Raw genomic sequence first — 16,221 nt, forward strand, 5'->3', positions numbered from 1 at the left:
GTGAAGGAATCAGCATTTGTTCGCGTTTGTTTGCAGTGGGAACGGAGCCGCAAAGACACTCAGAGGAACTGAAATGATCGCTCTAACTGTGTGTACTGCACCTTTAAGTAACGACCGACTTCTTTCAATATCCAAGAACATTCGCTCATGTCAACAGACCCTTTAATGGTTCTTTCCTCTTGAAAACAGCAGTTGTGTAAAGCTGCTGTATTTTCAATATTTTAACAGGAAAAAAAAAACTAAACTTTTTGCTTCCTGTTGTAAATGACTCAGTGAAGCTGTTTGCTCTTCACCTTTAAATCCTCAAGGATGTGTCGACTGTTTAGTGGCTGTAAACTACAGTGATGTTTCACATCCGCGATAAACCACATCTGTTCTGTCTCCGCGTCAAATAGAAGGACGACTCATTCACGAAAAAAGCAGCAGAAACCTCATGAGAACAAATGAATAATGATCAATCAAATGGTAGGATCGACAGAATTGAAGAAATTTGTGCAATACCGTTTCAGACCACAAGGTGGCACAGTGAGCCAATCAGCTCAGTCCAATTTTCATCTGGCGCTGGCAGCCAGAATCTGACTTCCTCCGGATCGGATGAGAGTGGAGCGTCTTCCCGCTCTCCTGTGGGTTGATCCTGTGAGCCGACAGGTTCGACCCCCCCCCCCCCCTCCCCGCACTCCGGCCGCCGAGACGTTACCTTTCCTTCTCCTCCATCCCGGGACTCTCTCCTGCCGGTGTAACGGCTCGGCGAACGTGAGCCTGAATCCTAATATCTGAAACTGTAATGAACTGACGGCCTGGTTCCTCTGAGGCTCGCGCGCACAAACCTCCCCTGCATACGAATTGGCCTCCGTACTGCGGCTGCCTCCGCCCCCCTCGCATCGCTCGCTGGGACAGACGTTCAAACGCACCGCGGCCTCGGCGGCGGCCGCAGCGTCTCTCTCCTGCCCGTTAATGTCTCGGTCTGGATCTTTACACACTGTACCTTTAAAGGTGGAGGATCCGTGTTTGTGGGTAAATTCTCTTTCTGCACACCTTTGTTAAAGAAAACCGACACAGCTCTGACAGGACACTTCATGTAAAAATAGACTTTGTGGAGTAAGTTTTTTTTGTGTTTGTCTTTTCAGTTTTGTATAAAAAAAACGTCAGAAAACAAAGTGAAGCCCCTGAAGTGACGTGAAAGTGAAGCTGGAGGGTTGTTGTTTTTATATCCATGTGGGTGGACGGAGGTACACGAGTTCTTCTGATGAGAAGTCCAAACACATCACACACACACACACACCCCAACACAAACACACACACCTAATGAGCAACAATAGTAAGACAAAGGATGATTTCACTGACTTCCACATCATCTCACAAAATAAACCAAACAGCTCAGTGCGCTCTCCTCGGCCCGGATTTCCAATAGAGCATCAAATCTTTGAATTTTTTGTCTTTTTAATTCTCGCTGAGATCAAACGAGCATAAAGTCCAGAAACAGGATCCTTAATCTAGTCAACAGTCCCCGTTTGGCTACAGTGTGATTGAAACCGGATCCAGAGAGGATTAATGAAGGATCCCAGACTGCTGTGTTGTGATCACGTCTTCTTTCTCTCTGACTTTGGTTCTTTGAGCGTCGTGGTTCAGGCGTCGGTAAACAGGTCTACTCTAACCCCCCCCTCACCGGGACTCTAGCAGACGGAGAAAGACGGGAAGCTTGTGGAGACTGCAGTGTGACTAGACTAGACTGAAGGGGCTCCGGGTCTGGTGAGAGGGTTCATCCAGTCTGCTTCACAGCTTTACGCTTCCATGAGCGAGGATCACTTCAAGATACCAGAGACGGCAACACTGAGTCTGCATGGAGGGAAAAAAAAAAAGAAGCTCTGATGAAACTTTGGTGGTTAAGGATGTGTTTGTGTTCTGGAGTGTAATTTCGGACCACTTTATCAAAACCTTTCACACATCCTGCAAATCGGAGTGTAAAGAAACGAAACCTTCCCACAGCGGTCATGAGGAATGAGTGAGGTACAGTCAGGAGAACTCAGGGATGCTAATAAATACCACAGAGAAACAGAAGGATCTCAGAACGTCGTCTGCTTTGTTTTTTTTGTGAACGATCTTGGCTCCTGTTCCATCAGGTCGAGGCGCTCAGCATTGGCTTTTCTAGTCTTGTGTGTGAGGTCGAAGCCTTGGTAGGGTTCCACTCCTAGGGAAGTCCTGTTCTCGGAGTTCTTGGATGCTGTGCTGCGGTAAAAATGTCCTCGATTTCGTTCCCTTGATCCAAATCCTGCTGAGAAGGTCTGAGTTCACAGAGGCCTCTTCAGACCCGGATCTGACCTGAGCCGGGGCGGCAGGTGACATCCGGGCTTGAGGAAGGCTTCTGGACCGGACCGTGGCTCAGGACCGGGACCGCCGCGCCGCGCCGGGCTCACCGGGACGCCGCGGAGGCTAGAAGGCCGAGCCGGTAATGGCGTTGAGCTGCTTCATCAGCCCTTCTAGACTGGCCATCTGCTCCGACAGGTCGTCCTGCTCATAAACCTAAGAGAAAAGACAAGAAGAAGTGAGTATCTTCATAATTTATGCAAATACGCGCTCGCCGCTTATCATCAGATGGCCAGAAACACACGTTAATGCCGGGTGAGAGCGGCCAGAGCGTCCTGACGGAATGACGGGTCGTTACTGAGGCCTTGGACCTTTGAAAATAACTTTTCAAACCACTGGTTCAAGACTCAGAATGACTGGAATAGTTCATGTTCTGCAGCCACGGCTGGATGGAAACCAGTGACATTCTAACTGCGAGCGAGGAGGAATGTCTCCAGACGGCCGCCTCACTCCGGGACTTCAGGATTCTTACACGTTCGCCGAACGCCCTTCATTAAACGGCGTTTCCGGGAGGTGTTATTGGCTCTGTGATGGCAGCAAAACACTGAGACGTAGTCACAGTGCGGAGCAGCACGGTCTGCATGCTATTTCCTCTCAGCCGTTTGCCGGCGGGCCCCAGGTCTGCGCTGCACGCTGGAATCGAGCTGAAAATTGGCGAACTGCTCCTGGCAGCAGCGATCCGAGAGGAACGCCGTGTGGCTCCGCCAGGCTTTCATTACTCGCCACATTCAGACCCTCTTAACAGGCTTCCAGATGTCCCTAATGTAAGAAACCTTTTACGCAGCACCATGACTTTCTCCTGTTCATTAGTACATTACGTAACAACGAATGAACGAAGGTAAGAGGGAACGAAACACCTCCGCCGTTAGAGCGGCGAGGAGCAGGGTGGGCTGTACAATCTTTCCCTCATTTCATCAAAACGCGCCACGGCGTTCCGGCTGAGCGCGTCGCAGCGGGAAGCTTCGCTCCGGCACTTCTCCAATCTCTGTGAATGTTTCATGATGTTCTTCACCGAGTACCTGAAAGCTTCCGGCAGTGTGTGAGGCATCAGGTTAAACACACCGCGTTCCGCAAACTTCATGTAAAATTCATGAGAAAACTTTCAAAATACTAATTGACAAACGGTCTGACTGCGACTCAAAGCCCGAAGTTCTGTGTGACGTGAGAGTTGCTGTGGACTGATTGCAGTTGCTGGTGGTGACAGAAGAAGACGGATGTGGCTGGGATCTGTGGCTAGGGGAGCGTGGGAAACGCTCGCCGAGGCCGCGGCACCCAAACCGTATCAATCACGGCGTTTTCCCTGACGCCCGCACGCCGGCTTTTAACGCCGGTTTTTTGCTCGTTCGGTCGCTTTCCAGCAAGTCAACATGCAGAACAAAGTACGCCGCAGCGAGACCTCTCATCTATCACAATGAAGCGTCACGTTTGGTTTGAGCCGCGCCACGGTTCAGTTATTGCTACCAGCCGGCGCCGCGCTCGCTCCTCGATGTGCTCTCACGACCCGGTGGAATCAGAGGCGGCGCCGCGTGATGGATCGCTCATTTCACCTCACCGCCGTCCGACTGGAAACCAGCAGCTGAGCTTCCCCTTCATGGCGAATGAAGTGTTTCAGCATTCATATAATCCTGATCCAGACGTGTGTGTGTGTGTGTGTGTGTGTGTGTGTGTGTGTGTGTGTGTTCTCAAACAACTAACTTCAACACATCTCAGGCTAAAAAAACAAAAAAAAAACAAACTCTATTCTAATTTTAAATGTTTTTGAGAACTTAAATGACACCAAACGCGGTCTATATTTCCGAACTCCTCATTGTTTTAAAAAGATTATGACAAAGTATTAAAAAGAAGCTACTTTTGGATGAAAAACAACATTTAGAAAATGAAAATACTGAGACATTGTGTGCACTTCTGCTTGTGCAGCAGCAGAAGAGTCTGGATTAATCTCTCTTCAGATATGAGTGGCTGTGTATCGACACATTAAAGGAGAACAAAAAGGACTCTGCCAGGCTGCCCTCGCTCTGATACACACTGTGTGACCTTTTCAACTTCCACTTCCATCGCGAATGAGACCGTAAAAACCGAGATTTTCCACTTTACCTGCACAAAACAGCTTCTGCGAAGATTGCATGAGTGTATAAAAACCCGACAAAAAGCCGGCGTGACCTCTTGATCTGGTGTGTCGACCCGTAACAGCAGTTTCAGTGAGTCAGTAAACGCTCCGTCGATGGGATCAGCCGCCCGTCAATGCTCCGTGTTCCTCTCTGATATCCTGTTATCTCCGCCGACCTGCTGACCCGGATTCTCACGGCTCTCTCGTCTGTCAGCCGTCCAACGCCGCGGAGCGCCAGGACGCAACATGTAAACTCACCCTGACGCCGATGGCGGTGGTTCTGGACTGTTCTGCTCTCTTCATACGTCCTACTCAGTTATGAAACAGTGCAATCCGTCAGACTCAAACAGTCGGGTGACCTGTGTCTTACGTTCTATGTACCAATTTCCTGTTTTGTTTTATGTAAAGCACTCTGAGTACCTTCAGTTTTTTTTTTTTTTTTTTTTATAAAAGCGCTATACAAATAAGATTTGATAGTTTGGTTTTCTCTGTAAACCAGATAAAAGACAGCTGTACTCCAGTTGGTGCCGGATAAATATACAGTGTGTGAACTGAATGGAGCAGATTACAGAGCCGACTGACCAGACACATTTCAGTAAGAACGACACAGTCATCTGTAACCATGGAAATGTAGCTGTCAAAGCCTAACTGTGCCTGAAGTGTGTTTTTTTTTTTTTCCATAATGGTCACTAGATGGTTTCCACTGCAGTAAGAAATCATTTGAAAGCGACTGGCATGTAAGAAGTGGATCACAGACAGAAAAAGTCCTGGTCTGACGCCTTCCTTTGAGATCACATGGATGATTGTTGTTAAATCATTTTGACACGAGCCGTCTGCTGAAGCGTCACTGGAAAACGTGCTATCCTTCACACGGAAACATTATTCCTGCACCTGTTGCTGCTTTTTGCTGCAGAAACACAACAAAGATGTAGGGAACACGACAACCAGTCTGACATGCTCCGAATTCAGCAGGAACTCAGTCTGATTCTGTATCTGAGGGACGCGCTGGACAGAGGAGTCAGATCTATGTTCCTCCATCCCCACCCTGAAGATTTATAACATAGTGCAGAAAGAGCGGATCGCTAACACTTCTGACGCTAGTCACTAAGCTAACAGCCACTGATTCCGGTGGCTAAGCTAACAGCTGACTGACTGGACGACCCTGAAGTTTTCGTCCCGTGCGGTCTGACAGGATCTGCTCTGTTTGTAGCTTCCTTCAGGGATGTGCTGCTGACATGTTGGACCCTTAAGCAAGTGCTCATCATGTGACACCACTAGGATTCTGTTATAATTCCCGCTGTTAACACATGAAGGGTGAAACATTCCTGAGTCAGCATCAAATGAAATCCAGAGACAATCAAAACCCCCAGAGAGAATTTTGAATGCAATGAAAAGATGGTTTATTTTAGAGTCTCCTGCAGCTTCACAATAAATGACTCAGATTTTGTTTTCTTTGGTGACAGATTTTGTACTGTGTGGTGACGGAGCAAACCACTGCTCCACTGTGCCCTCTTCAAAGCAGACAACTATGACACGATGGTTTTCAGCCCCGTGCATCTTTCCCCAAAGAACAGCTGTTATCCAGAAGCAGGAAAACACACTGAGTCATTCTGCTGCTGCAGCAACATTTATCAAACACACTCATTCTCTCTGAACCGGCCCATCGACATCGCGCCAGATAAACTGCACACGTGTGTGTGAGTGTGTGTGTGTGTGTGTGTGTGTGTGTGTGTGATGGATAGGCCAGGGGGTTGATGGGAGAAGACTAGATCAATTACAGAGATAGAGCCTCAGATGAAGGGACAGACCTGCTGACCTTTCCCGCCCCCCCTCTCCTCCTCCACCCCTCCCTCTCTCGCCGTCATCCCTCCATCTTGTTTTCTCCTCTCGCTCTTTTCAGCCTCTCTGATTCTCTCCATCTCACCCTTTCCTCTCATTTTCATCATCCCCCTTTCTTTCTCCTCTTTCTGTCTCTCTCCCCCCAAAGCATCCTTTTCCCTCCGTTGCCTTGGCAACGCTCTCCTCTGCTCCTCCTTATATTCTTTTCCTGTTTACGTCTCTTTTATTCTCTCCTCCATTCTGAAGCATCCCTCTTTTCCTCCTCTCCTTCTCACCTTATTGCTACTTGTTTGGCTTCACCTCCTCCTCCTCCTCCTCCTCCTCCTCCTCTCCCGTTGCCGTGGTGACAGCTCCTCCTGCCCTATTGTCATTGAGTAACATGTGAATATTTAACAGGTTCTGACATCCCTTCACATCATCTTCACTGCCTCAGCTCCCTCGCTCCTCCTCCTTCATCCCTCTCATATTTTCACTGGTTTTAATCATCGCTTTAATTCTATTTAACGTGACTTCTTTCTCCTCCCAGGTCCTTTTCCTCCCCCCTGCTCTCTTCTCTGGATATTCAGCTTGTTTCTATTCTCTGCTACACTTTCACCCTTCTCTCTTTCCTTCCTTCATTCAGTGTCTTTCTTCAAATGGCTGCATCGTCAGGTGGGTCACATCAGCCTCTCCTCCTCGTCCTCTCCTCTCTTTTTGCCTCATCTCTTTCGTGTAATCTGATTCATGTCATTTATTTGATCTGTCATCTCTCGCTCTCTCCTTTCGTTGTTTTTTCGGTTCTTTTCCTGCTCAGTCACAGCTGCAGCTTCATACTGAAGCTTCATGTTAAAACACACCCGGAAAAGAAGTTTAAAGTCCACACATCGAGCCAGTTTCACTCTAAGAGACGCTCGACTTTTAAAGGTAGAATCAGAATGTCAAGGCTCTGTTTAAAAGTACACACTGTTAACAACGTGTCTGACGTTCAATTATTTAAAAGAGAAAAGCTTCTTAAAAGAACAGTTAGGTGGGAATTCTCGTGCCACGATGGCACGAGAATTCTCTGATATAACATTATTTTTCCAGATGACTGGAGCTTCACCGCCTTTATTTTATCACTATAATGAGAAGACATTAAATCTAAATACTTTGTTACTGACACATATGTGTACACACAAAGTTTACGCAGATATTCTCCTTTTAACCTGGACAAGAGGACGAGGATGGAGAGAATGCAGGGAGTCAGTGGTGAAGAGAAAAACAGCAGCAGTCAGACGTGAGCAGGTGATGTATGTTGGATAAATACTCCACCTTCATCACCAGCACGTCTGTTTGTGGAAGATTAAAAACGAAGTGAGTGAAAGCCGCTGATCTACTGAGGAGTGTTGTATCAATATTTAGCTAAACAGCCACGAGAAAGAAAGCTGTTTATTTATCCCTAATATTAATAAAATAATAAAAAAATATTAATAAAATAAAAAAAAAACTGAAAAGTCATGAAGACAAATCCAGGTTTTAAGTCTGGGTGAGATTTCCAGGTTTGTCGTCTTTCTTTGAAAGTTTCACAGAAGTAATGAGCAGCAGGAAGATGTATGTGCTTTTTAACTTTAATTACACCCCCAAGTTAACCACAGCCAAACTTTCTGAGTTTGATCTGCTTAAATAAAATCCACACTCATCACATTTTTTTTTTCTGTGATAGGAAAGAAAAAAAAATTCACAAGAAGAAAAAAATCAATTGCTTGTAAAGTTTAAACATCGACTTTGTGTGATTCTTCTTTCCTTCGGCTACTTTTCCGAGGGACTGGTACTTTTTTACAGAGCAGCATTTAACATAAATCTCATTCAGTAAACCAGAGAGGAGCCAGTCTGCATTTCAAACCCGAAGCTCGGAGACTATATTTCATGTAAATTCATTATATCAGCTCAGTTTTCTCCTCGTCACGTCTCGCGGCCGTGCAAAGGCCGCAGTCCCTTCGCTGTACGGCGGATAGTAATGAAGCGTGTGATGTTTTCCATACAGAAGGTTTAACAGTGTCTATAAACAACTCGCTTATTAGCAGCGCTGCAGATGAAAACGGCTGAAGTGTTGATGAAAACCCTGAGAGCAGCAGCATGTGTTGACGAAGACTGAACCTGTCTGTCCGTTTGAGCCACGCAGCTGTCAGTCCAAGCCTCGCTCCAGTACTTTATGACACATATGGTCTTCATGAAGTTGTTGTTAGTGATTTAAAAAAAATACTAAAGTCCTTAAAGAGGCTGCAAAGCTCTAAACAGTCTTGAAAGTAGAAAAAAAAAGGGACATTTCTCTGCTCAGAGAGAACTATTTCTGGATCAGACACGTGACGGCAGAGAAATAATGTTTGTGCCAACAACACTGTTGACAAGTGACAAACAAACAGCTTCCATGTGCCATTTTGAAAAACAAGCGACGGCAGCAGATCGGGACAGAGGTGTTAAATGAACTGGCATTTCAGGAACAATTTCATGATAAATCAATAATAAACCATGAAGTAATCACAGCAGCAGGATAAAATATCTGCCGCTCCAACAGTCTGAGAAAGTTTCAACTACTACAAGCAGCAACTTCAGCTCCTGGAACTTATTTGTGTGCTTTAATCACTACTGTATGCTCCGTTTCAGGTTGTTCAGGGGCTTTAATATGTGCATTTTGCATATTTTTTAATATTTTTCCTTATTTTTTTCATTGATGTCATGGCCTGGAACATTATACAGGGTATCAATGAAAATCAATCTGTTTCAGCGTGGTTTGACCTAATCAGTGTGAATTGTGCTCCTGCTTTCTGAGGCTCAGTGGCTCCCTTCATGTGGCCATTTAATGTATGAATTCATTATTAATGCCCTCCAGAGAGAACAGCATCGAATTGAATTCAGCTCAGTTTAATTTGAATGGAGTCAATTACGACACGTCCGTCTCCTGAGAGAGAAGTCAACACGAGGACACAAATAAAAAAGACATGCTGTTCTGCTCTGCGTCGCCCTTCCCTCACACCGGCTCGCTCTCGTTTCATTTACTCAGAGAAACACCCTCCAATATCTGGACCCTGTCCGTGAAGCCGAACGGCGCCGAGTGTCGACAGTGAACTGTCAGGGAAGCTGGGCTCGTCTCCGCTGAGTGAATCTCTCACACGTCCGTCCAGGCCGGCATCACCTGCAGCCCCGGGGCGGGTGGAGGGGGGCAGTTATTATCACCCCCACTCCGTCCCCGCTGACTTCTGGATTTACTCCGAGGGTGGGGGGGTGGAGGGGGGGACGACAAGGTCGGAGTTTGGAGACAAAAGACAGATTCGGGTCTTGTGGAGTCTCTCTTCACTGTGAGCTGAGGGGCTCCTCCTTCATGTGATGAGTGTACTAGTAACGCTTTAATCATGTTAGCACCTGTGTGAGTCCTGAACGTCTTTAGCATGTAGCATGTAGCATGTAGCATGTAGCACGGCTCAGAGGTATACAGCACGTCGTCTGCTAATGGAGTTCAAACTGGACCGACATCCGCGATTCGGAGAGAAGTCTTTCTGAAAACGTCAGAAATAAGCTGTGCAGTTCCTGAATCTGTCCTGTTTCGGTTCCACTGCAGCCAGTTTAGGTGCTCCCTGCACCTCATTTGCATAAAGTTGGTTGGATTCTTTTTTATGCAAATGAGATGCAACCCACTGAGCAGGCACCACGGTGTATTTCACACAGACAATGACAGGGGAGCGAGAACCTGACGCATCCTGTGGACCCGGACATGTGATTTTGATGTACTGACATGTACAATAAGTAATATGAGACACTCATCAGAGTAAAAGTCGTGAAGCGACTCACGTTGGCAGCTGAGTCCTCGGCAGGCTTGGCTCCGCCCTCCTCGGGCAGGTCCGGCGCTGTGGGCACCGAGACGGGCAGCAGAGGCGAGCGGGCTTTACCGGCCTGACCCAGGGACGCCGTCTTCACCTGAGGCTTCGGCAGGCTCGCACCTACGCACACACACACACACACACACACACACACGCGCACACACAATGGTGAGCATAATGAACATCTTCGGGAGATTGTCAGTGCTAGAATGCCATCACTGATTTCTTTTGTAGGAAGCGTATCATTACTTTTGATTGATGAGTTAAGCAGGATATAAAACCTCAGGTGTAATGAGACCTTGTTGTTCCTGACAGCTGGCGTCTTTGTGCGGCTGCTCAAGTGGTGAAGAACAAGGCAAAGAGCAGCGACGCTGTTCATTAACAAGATTGTAGGGGGCAGAGGGGCGGGGGTCGGGGCGGGGGTTCGAATCCGCTCCGGAGCTGTCAGAGTTAGACCTTAAATGCTGAAACCATGAACATACATTTTTCAGGATCAACCTGGCTTTATCGAAAAGTGCTTTTATTTTCAGTCCCTTCTTTTGGATGTTGGCGAGAGTGTTTGGCTTTAGTGGATGTTTAGGAAAGGTCCTCAGCTTTCCAGGTAAAAAAGGTTTGAACCGACAAATCATCCTGGCTACACTTGAGATTCTTCATGTTGGTTAAAGCACGAACACTCAGGCTCCAGCAGACACAATGATTACCTTTGTTTGGAAAATTTGAACATTTTGGCACCGAAATAATCATAAAGGAGCAAGTTTGGTTCTTTCAGCTCAAAGACACGATCATCACGAGCGTAGATATGAAGTAACTGATGATCCCAGACGTGCAAAATGACCACATTTAAAGCCATTTCCAATTGAATCATTCTTTCTGGCCACCACTGGAAGCAGTTTGTTAAAAGAGCTCAAACCGTTGGTGTGATCCCTTTTTTTCTGACACACACGGTTTCCTCTGTGAGCTGCTTTCAGGCACATTCCAGTGATGTAGGTCATATTGTGCTCGCACGGTTTTTATGATGAAGCCTGACAGGAGCAATATCTAAAGGACGGCGTTAGCTCCAAAAATAAATGGCAGCGACGAATTAAATGGCTCTAATGGGTTTTTTTCTGTTTGTCAGTATGAAAACTTCGACCACAGGTCTGGTGGCCCCGAGGCGACTGGAAACACTTTCACTGTGCTGTAAAAAACACACCAATCCTAAAAACTGCTGTTTAATATTGACGACAGTACCGCCACCGACGGCCAGTTTGACCTGATCAGAGCTGCTATTGATCGTTCCAAATAAAGTGTCGGCATGCAGCTAAACTGAAGCATTGAACAGTCTGAAGCACTTTGAATTATGGTCCATGGAGCACGAGTCCAGCGTTTTCCACTTCACACTGCTGACTGAGCATCCAGCCAGGGATTCAAACGGACTGCGACACCGACCTCTTTCAGACGGCGACCATTCTGTCACACCTCAGCGTCGCTTCGTCCCACATTTGTCTAAAACCAAATTCAGTGTAGAAAATGTGCGGACTGGGTGGCGTACGATGGACGTAATGGTAGAAAGATCCACTGGGTGGCAGTAGAGAGCCGAGAGCTTTGGTTTTCAATAGCAGTCGTGGTGGAAAGTGGCAAAAGTCTGGAGCACCTGAGGCTAGATTAGTTTTAAATCCCTGAAGCACGACGCTGATGTCTTAACAACAACTCCACAAACTGTTGTAATTCAGACCACTTTCCACAAGTTAAGCAAAACATCTTACTTATTGTACAAGTTCTCTAAGTGCTTCACTGTGTTAGCGAAAACAAAACAAAAAAAAAAGGTAAATTAGGGATGCTTCAGCGGACAAGCTCGACAATCCACAGAAAACAGAAAGTACAAAGGTATTGTTTACTTCCTGGACAGCTCCCTCATGTCGGAGTGTGTCCCGAGGCTTCTTCTACCCATAATCCCCTCCTCCACTGCTTGTACTCCACAACTTCACTTCCTGATCAATAAACATCCGTTCTGCTCCTCCAGAAACAAAAACAGCGGTAACAGCCTCAATAAAAGGCGGATTGGGCAGGAGAGGGAGGAGGTGGAGGGAATTCTCTGCAGCTGCAGCAGAATCATGACGGCCGGCCGGAACCCGGCAGCCGTCTCAGGAACTCATCCGAGGAGAGTCACCAGGACGGAACGCAGAGGCTGAGAGAGCACCTGCTCCTGTGCAGAGAAGTGTGTCTTTTACAGTGAAATAAAAAAACCACCTAGCCTGGACAACGCCGTTCGGTCCTACAGCGTCAATAAGAATATGAGCTTTGTGACTTCCTGTTGGAGCTGAAGCAAACTGACCGCTGCTTTCCAGGCGCCTCAGGGGGGGCAGAATTCCAATAAAGCACCAGTCTTTGTGTTCAGCTCGGGGCAGAAAGAACGAACACAAGGACAAAACTTGGTGAACTCGGAGCGGACGCTCTACTTGTAACGTATGGAGGATGTGCTGAGTTCACTGTCTGGGTCGAGGAAGTCCTCAGGTTCTCCTGCTCGCTGTACTTCTTTATCTCTGAAGCCTGTTCGTGTAAACAAACAAGCGCTAACTTGGCTTCAGCTCCCAGCTCCTTGACTTCGGTAACATTTAAAAAGTTAATCTGGCCTCCTCAGAGCGACGTTAAACACTGTGTGTAGTTTGGGTTCTGGGCGCTCGCTGCGGAGCGTCCTGACCTCAGCCAGACGCCGCGGCGCTCCCGGTCTTCCAGTCCCACTCTTTTATTTTCAGCGCTGACCTTGCGTGGCTCTGACTGTGTGTACATCTGGTGTAAAAACTCCTGCCAGCTTCATTTCCCACTGAAGCACAACCAAATGTGTTTGTATGACTTCTCGGCACGCTGCTGTCAGACTGATTCCAGACCAGACTCAGCTCCAGGAAAAGAAAGAAAAAAAAAAAAACAAACAACTGAAATATAAAAACAACGAGCTGCAGCAGCACAGAGCTGCAGCAAAGGTTACAGAATCACAGCGGAGAACGCCATGAAAGAGAGCTCCACGGTGCCTGGCTCCCCCCGGGGGTGGGGGGTGGGGGGGAGGGGGGTGGAGGAGGCGAGGGGAGGTGGGTATATTTACCAGACGTGCTGGAGAGGAGGTGTGAAACGCCCGCCGGGGGTCACATCAGACGAGTCTGTTTCAGGGTGGAAGGAGAAGACGGAAAGATTTCCAGTGATAGGAGATGAAGACGGAGGGGGTGGGGGAGTGGGGGGGGGGGGGGGGGGTATTGATCCCGAGAGCAGTCTGAAGTATTACAGTGAGATGAAGAAGCGCCGGGTCTCCGCGGGGAGCCAGATGACGTCTTGTACCACTCGTCTCTTTGTCTCTCTCCCTCCGTCTGACCCGCTCGAGCGAAGAGCAGCAGCAGAAAACCACATTCACGCTTCTTTCCCCAACTTTACTACCTGATGTCGATGAGAAGAGCTCCAGAGGGTTTTCAGAGGGTGATTTCTGTTACCATTCAGTTAAAAATGGCTCTGAAGCTGAAGTGGATTTGTTAAAAAAAAGCGATTTTAACAGGATGGGAAGAGGTCAAGGGTTGAGACGGTCAACAGGTGATCTCAATCTTCAAAACAAACAGTAAGGGGATTATTTTGAGCTGAGCTCTGGACTCTACAGGCCACGTATCCTGAATAAAAACAATATTTGGACACTAATTAAACATTTAAAATGTTGAAAACAATCCGCATTCTAAAAACATCTGATCTAGAAAATCTACATGCTTTTCAGCCCTTTTCTGGATTCTGAAGTGAAGTCGATGTAAAGTAGGACATGGTGACCTCCTCCCTCCTCCCTCCTCCATCAAGCCAAGTCTTTCAAAAGTCTGTCAGAGGAACGTCTTCTCCTCTTCCCCCATCTCTCCATCACGAACATCTTGACAGATCATGTGAAGATGAGGAGATCAGAGCTTCATCGTCAGGATTCATTAATAATGAGATGATGAAATGTATGCAGTCCTCATGACTTTCACTGCACGTGCAGGATGAAGTAACAGGTCGGCGCCGAGGGGAGCGCAATGAACACTGCACCCTTTAGAAAGTAAAGATGGAGCTGAAAGTAGGATAAGGAGAGACTGTAAGACACCGGGCAGCTTCAGCCGCTCTCGCTCCGTCTTTATGTCGTCATCCAAATGCTGCAGATAACCATTTGAAACCATCTTAAGGCTTTCATTGGTAATAATGCATTTCTTCCCAGGCCCGGCACTTACAAACATCCATCACAGCTGGCCCTGCGTCTGCCTCCAGCTGTGGCTGTAATGTCTTTTCTCAGTATCAAACATTGAGTCAGACAATCCCATTACAGCTTCCAGCATTAAAGCGAGCGTTGAAGCCAATTTGGGTGAGTGACTGCCCACCGTCTCGCTTCCCCACACAGATGGGATTTGGTGACTCCATTTAAAGCGGGAGGAAGGTCTCCGCTTGTAAAGTGATGGGAAATAAGGAAGGAGGCGAGACGTGAGAGGGCGTGTGTGGTCTGGAGCCCGAAAGAGGAGGTGATGGTCAAACTAGTTAATCAGTCCATCTCTGAGCCGTCCAGACAGCATGGACTCACAGCTCAGGTTACAACAAGTCACAACAAGTCAGATCGTAGGGGATCATAGCGGATCATAGGGGAATAATATATAATCGGAGGGGGATCATACATTATGATCGTCATAGGGGATCATATGAGGGGTGTGGAATGTCATGGGGATCGTATCAGAGTCATAGGGGTGATTATATGGGGATCAAAGGGGGATCATGTGGTATGAGGATCATAGTGAGATCACACGAGGATCGTGGAGAATCATATGAGGGAACATATAGAAATCATCAGTTACTGCATTACTTCAAGTGGTGTTTTTTTCAGTGTGAAATTGTCTTTTCTTCTGTCACGACAGGAGATTTTCTGAGCTGTAGATTATTTGATTAATCTACTCTTGCAGTAGAAGTGATTAATGACCTTCTTGCCCCCTTCATTTCTGGATTCATGACAAGTCATTAAAGTAATCATGAGGTAAACAAACACCGTTCTACACCAGACGCTCCCGTTCGAGGCTTCAGGACTGTTACAGTGTAGACAGGTACACCACAATGACTGAAGCACACTGATTTGAACAATGCTTATTTTTATTCATCGTTTTAAAGGCAGATAGTAGAGATGTTATCTGTCTGCGTTGCTCAATGTTTTGATTATTGGATCGTCTTTAGCTTCAGGATTATTATTATTCTTTAATGAATTCTACATACTGACCATTACTCCTCACTAAACACCGTCTTCCTGACACGAACATGAACTGTGTAAATTACATTAGCATTAGCCTGGGACCAGAAAATATATGTTGACTTATTTATTTATTGTAATTTCTTTCTGCATGTTGTAAGTTTACCTTCAATTTTGTTGCTGCTGGTTCATCAGTCAGTTTACAGTACTGATGTAAATAACCACTGATCTTCTTAAGAACTGGTTACTGTAATCAGTGTGTTGTAAATCTAAACTTATGTGCTGCAATATGTCTTTTTTTTCCAATACCGCATGTATAGCACATTCAGCAATGGTGTGTTATTCCTTTTATACTTTTAATGTGATGAAAATTAAATAAAAAAATAAGTTTGTGCATGTAACAATACGGTGTTCCCTATGTGTATAATTTACATCGGGGTTCCCCAATCACCAGGATCATCTGGTACAGTTAACAGGTTTTATTTTGAAAATATACATTTAAATTTCCATGAGTCTGCACTGAGTTTTATTTTGAAAAAGGCTTCACTTCCGTCAGCAGATTTGGATAACCGAGGTCCGGATAACCGAGGCAGGACAGTATCTGCACCGTCCTTCAGTCACACTCTGTCTCCCACCAAAACAATCCAATTAAAGCATGAAAACTGCTCATTCTTTGAACTGCGGGAGCCATTCAGGCCTGGATAAACACACACAAACAGCACCAACAATGAACATCAAACACCATCACTCACAGGCCGGCTCTGCTCGTCTCTCCCTGGAGGGGGAGCAGGGAGGGGAGGGGGGGCTGATGGAGGTAGCTGCTGCGTGCTGAATGGGTTGGGTGGGGTCACGGGGTGAGCGGGGGGGGGGCGGGG

The 16,221-nt window shown here is 46.8% G+C and overlaps 1 protein-coding gene across 1 annotated transcript in view; it reads right to left on the reverse strand.

Moving 5' to 3' along the window:
- Positions 1–683: 683 nt before the first annotated feature.
- The window catches only part of dcc (DCC netrin 1 receptor), a 204,948-nt gene continuing 189,410 nt past the window's right edge, over positions 684–16,221 (reverse strand). Inside the window, exons 28-29 of the mRNA XM_030084631.1 lie at positions 10,115–10,263; positions 684–2,520 (exon numbers count right to left, since the gene is read on the reverse strand). Of these exons, the coding sequence (XP_029940491.1) occupies positions 2,431–2,520; positions 10,115–10,263 (239 nt within the window). The 3' untranslated portion in view covers positions 684–2,430. The remainder of the gene's footprint in view (positions 2,521–10,114; positions 10,264–16,221) is intronic.

Source organism: Salarias fasciatus, assembly GCF_902148845.1.
Source record: "Salarias fasciatus chromosome 7 unlocalized genomic scaffold, fSalaFa1.1 super_scaffold_4, whole genome shotgun sequence".
NCBI classification, from domain to species: Eukaryota; Metazoa; Chordata; class Actinopteri; order Blenniiformes; family Blenniidae; genus Salarias; species Salarias fasciatus.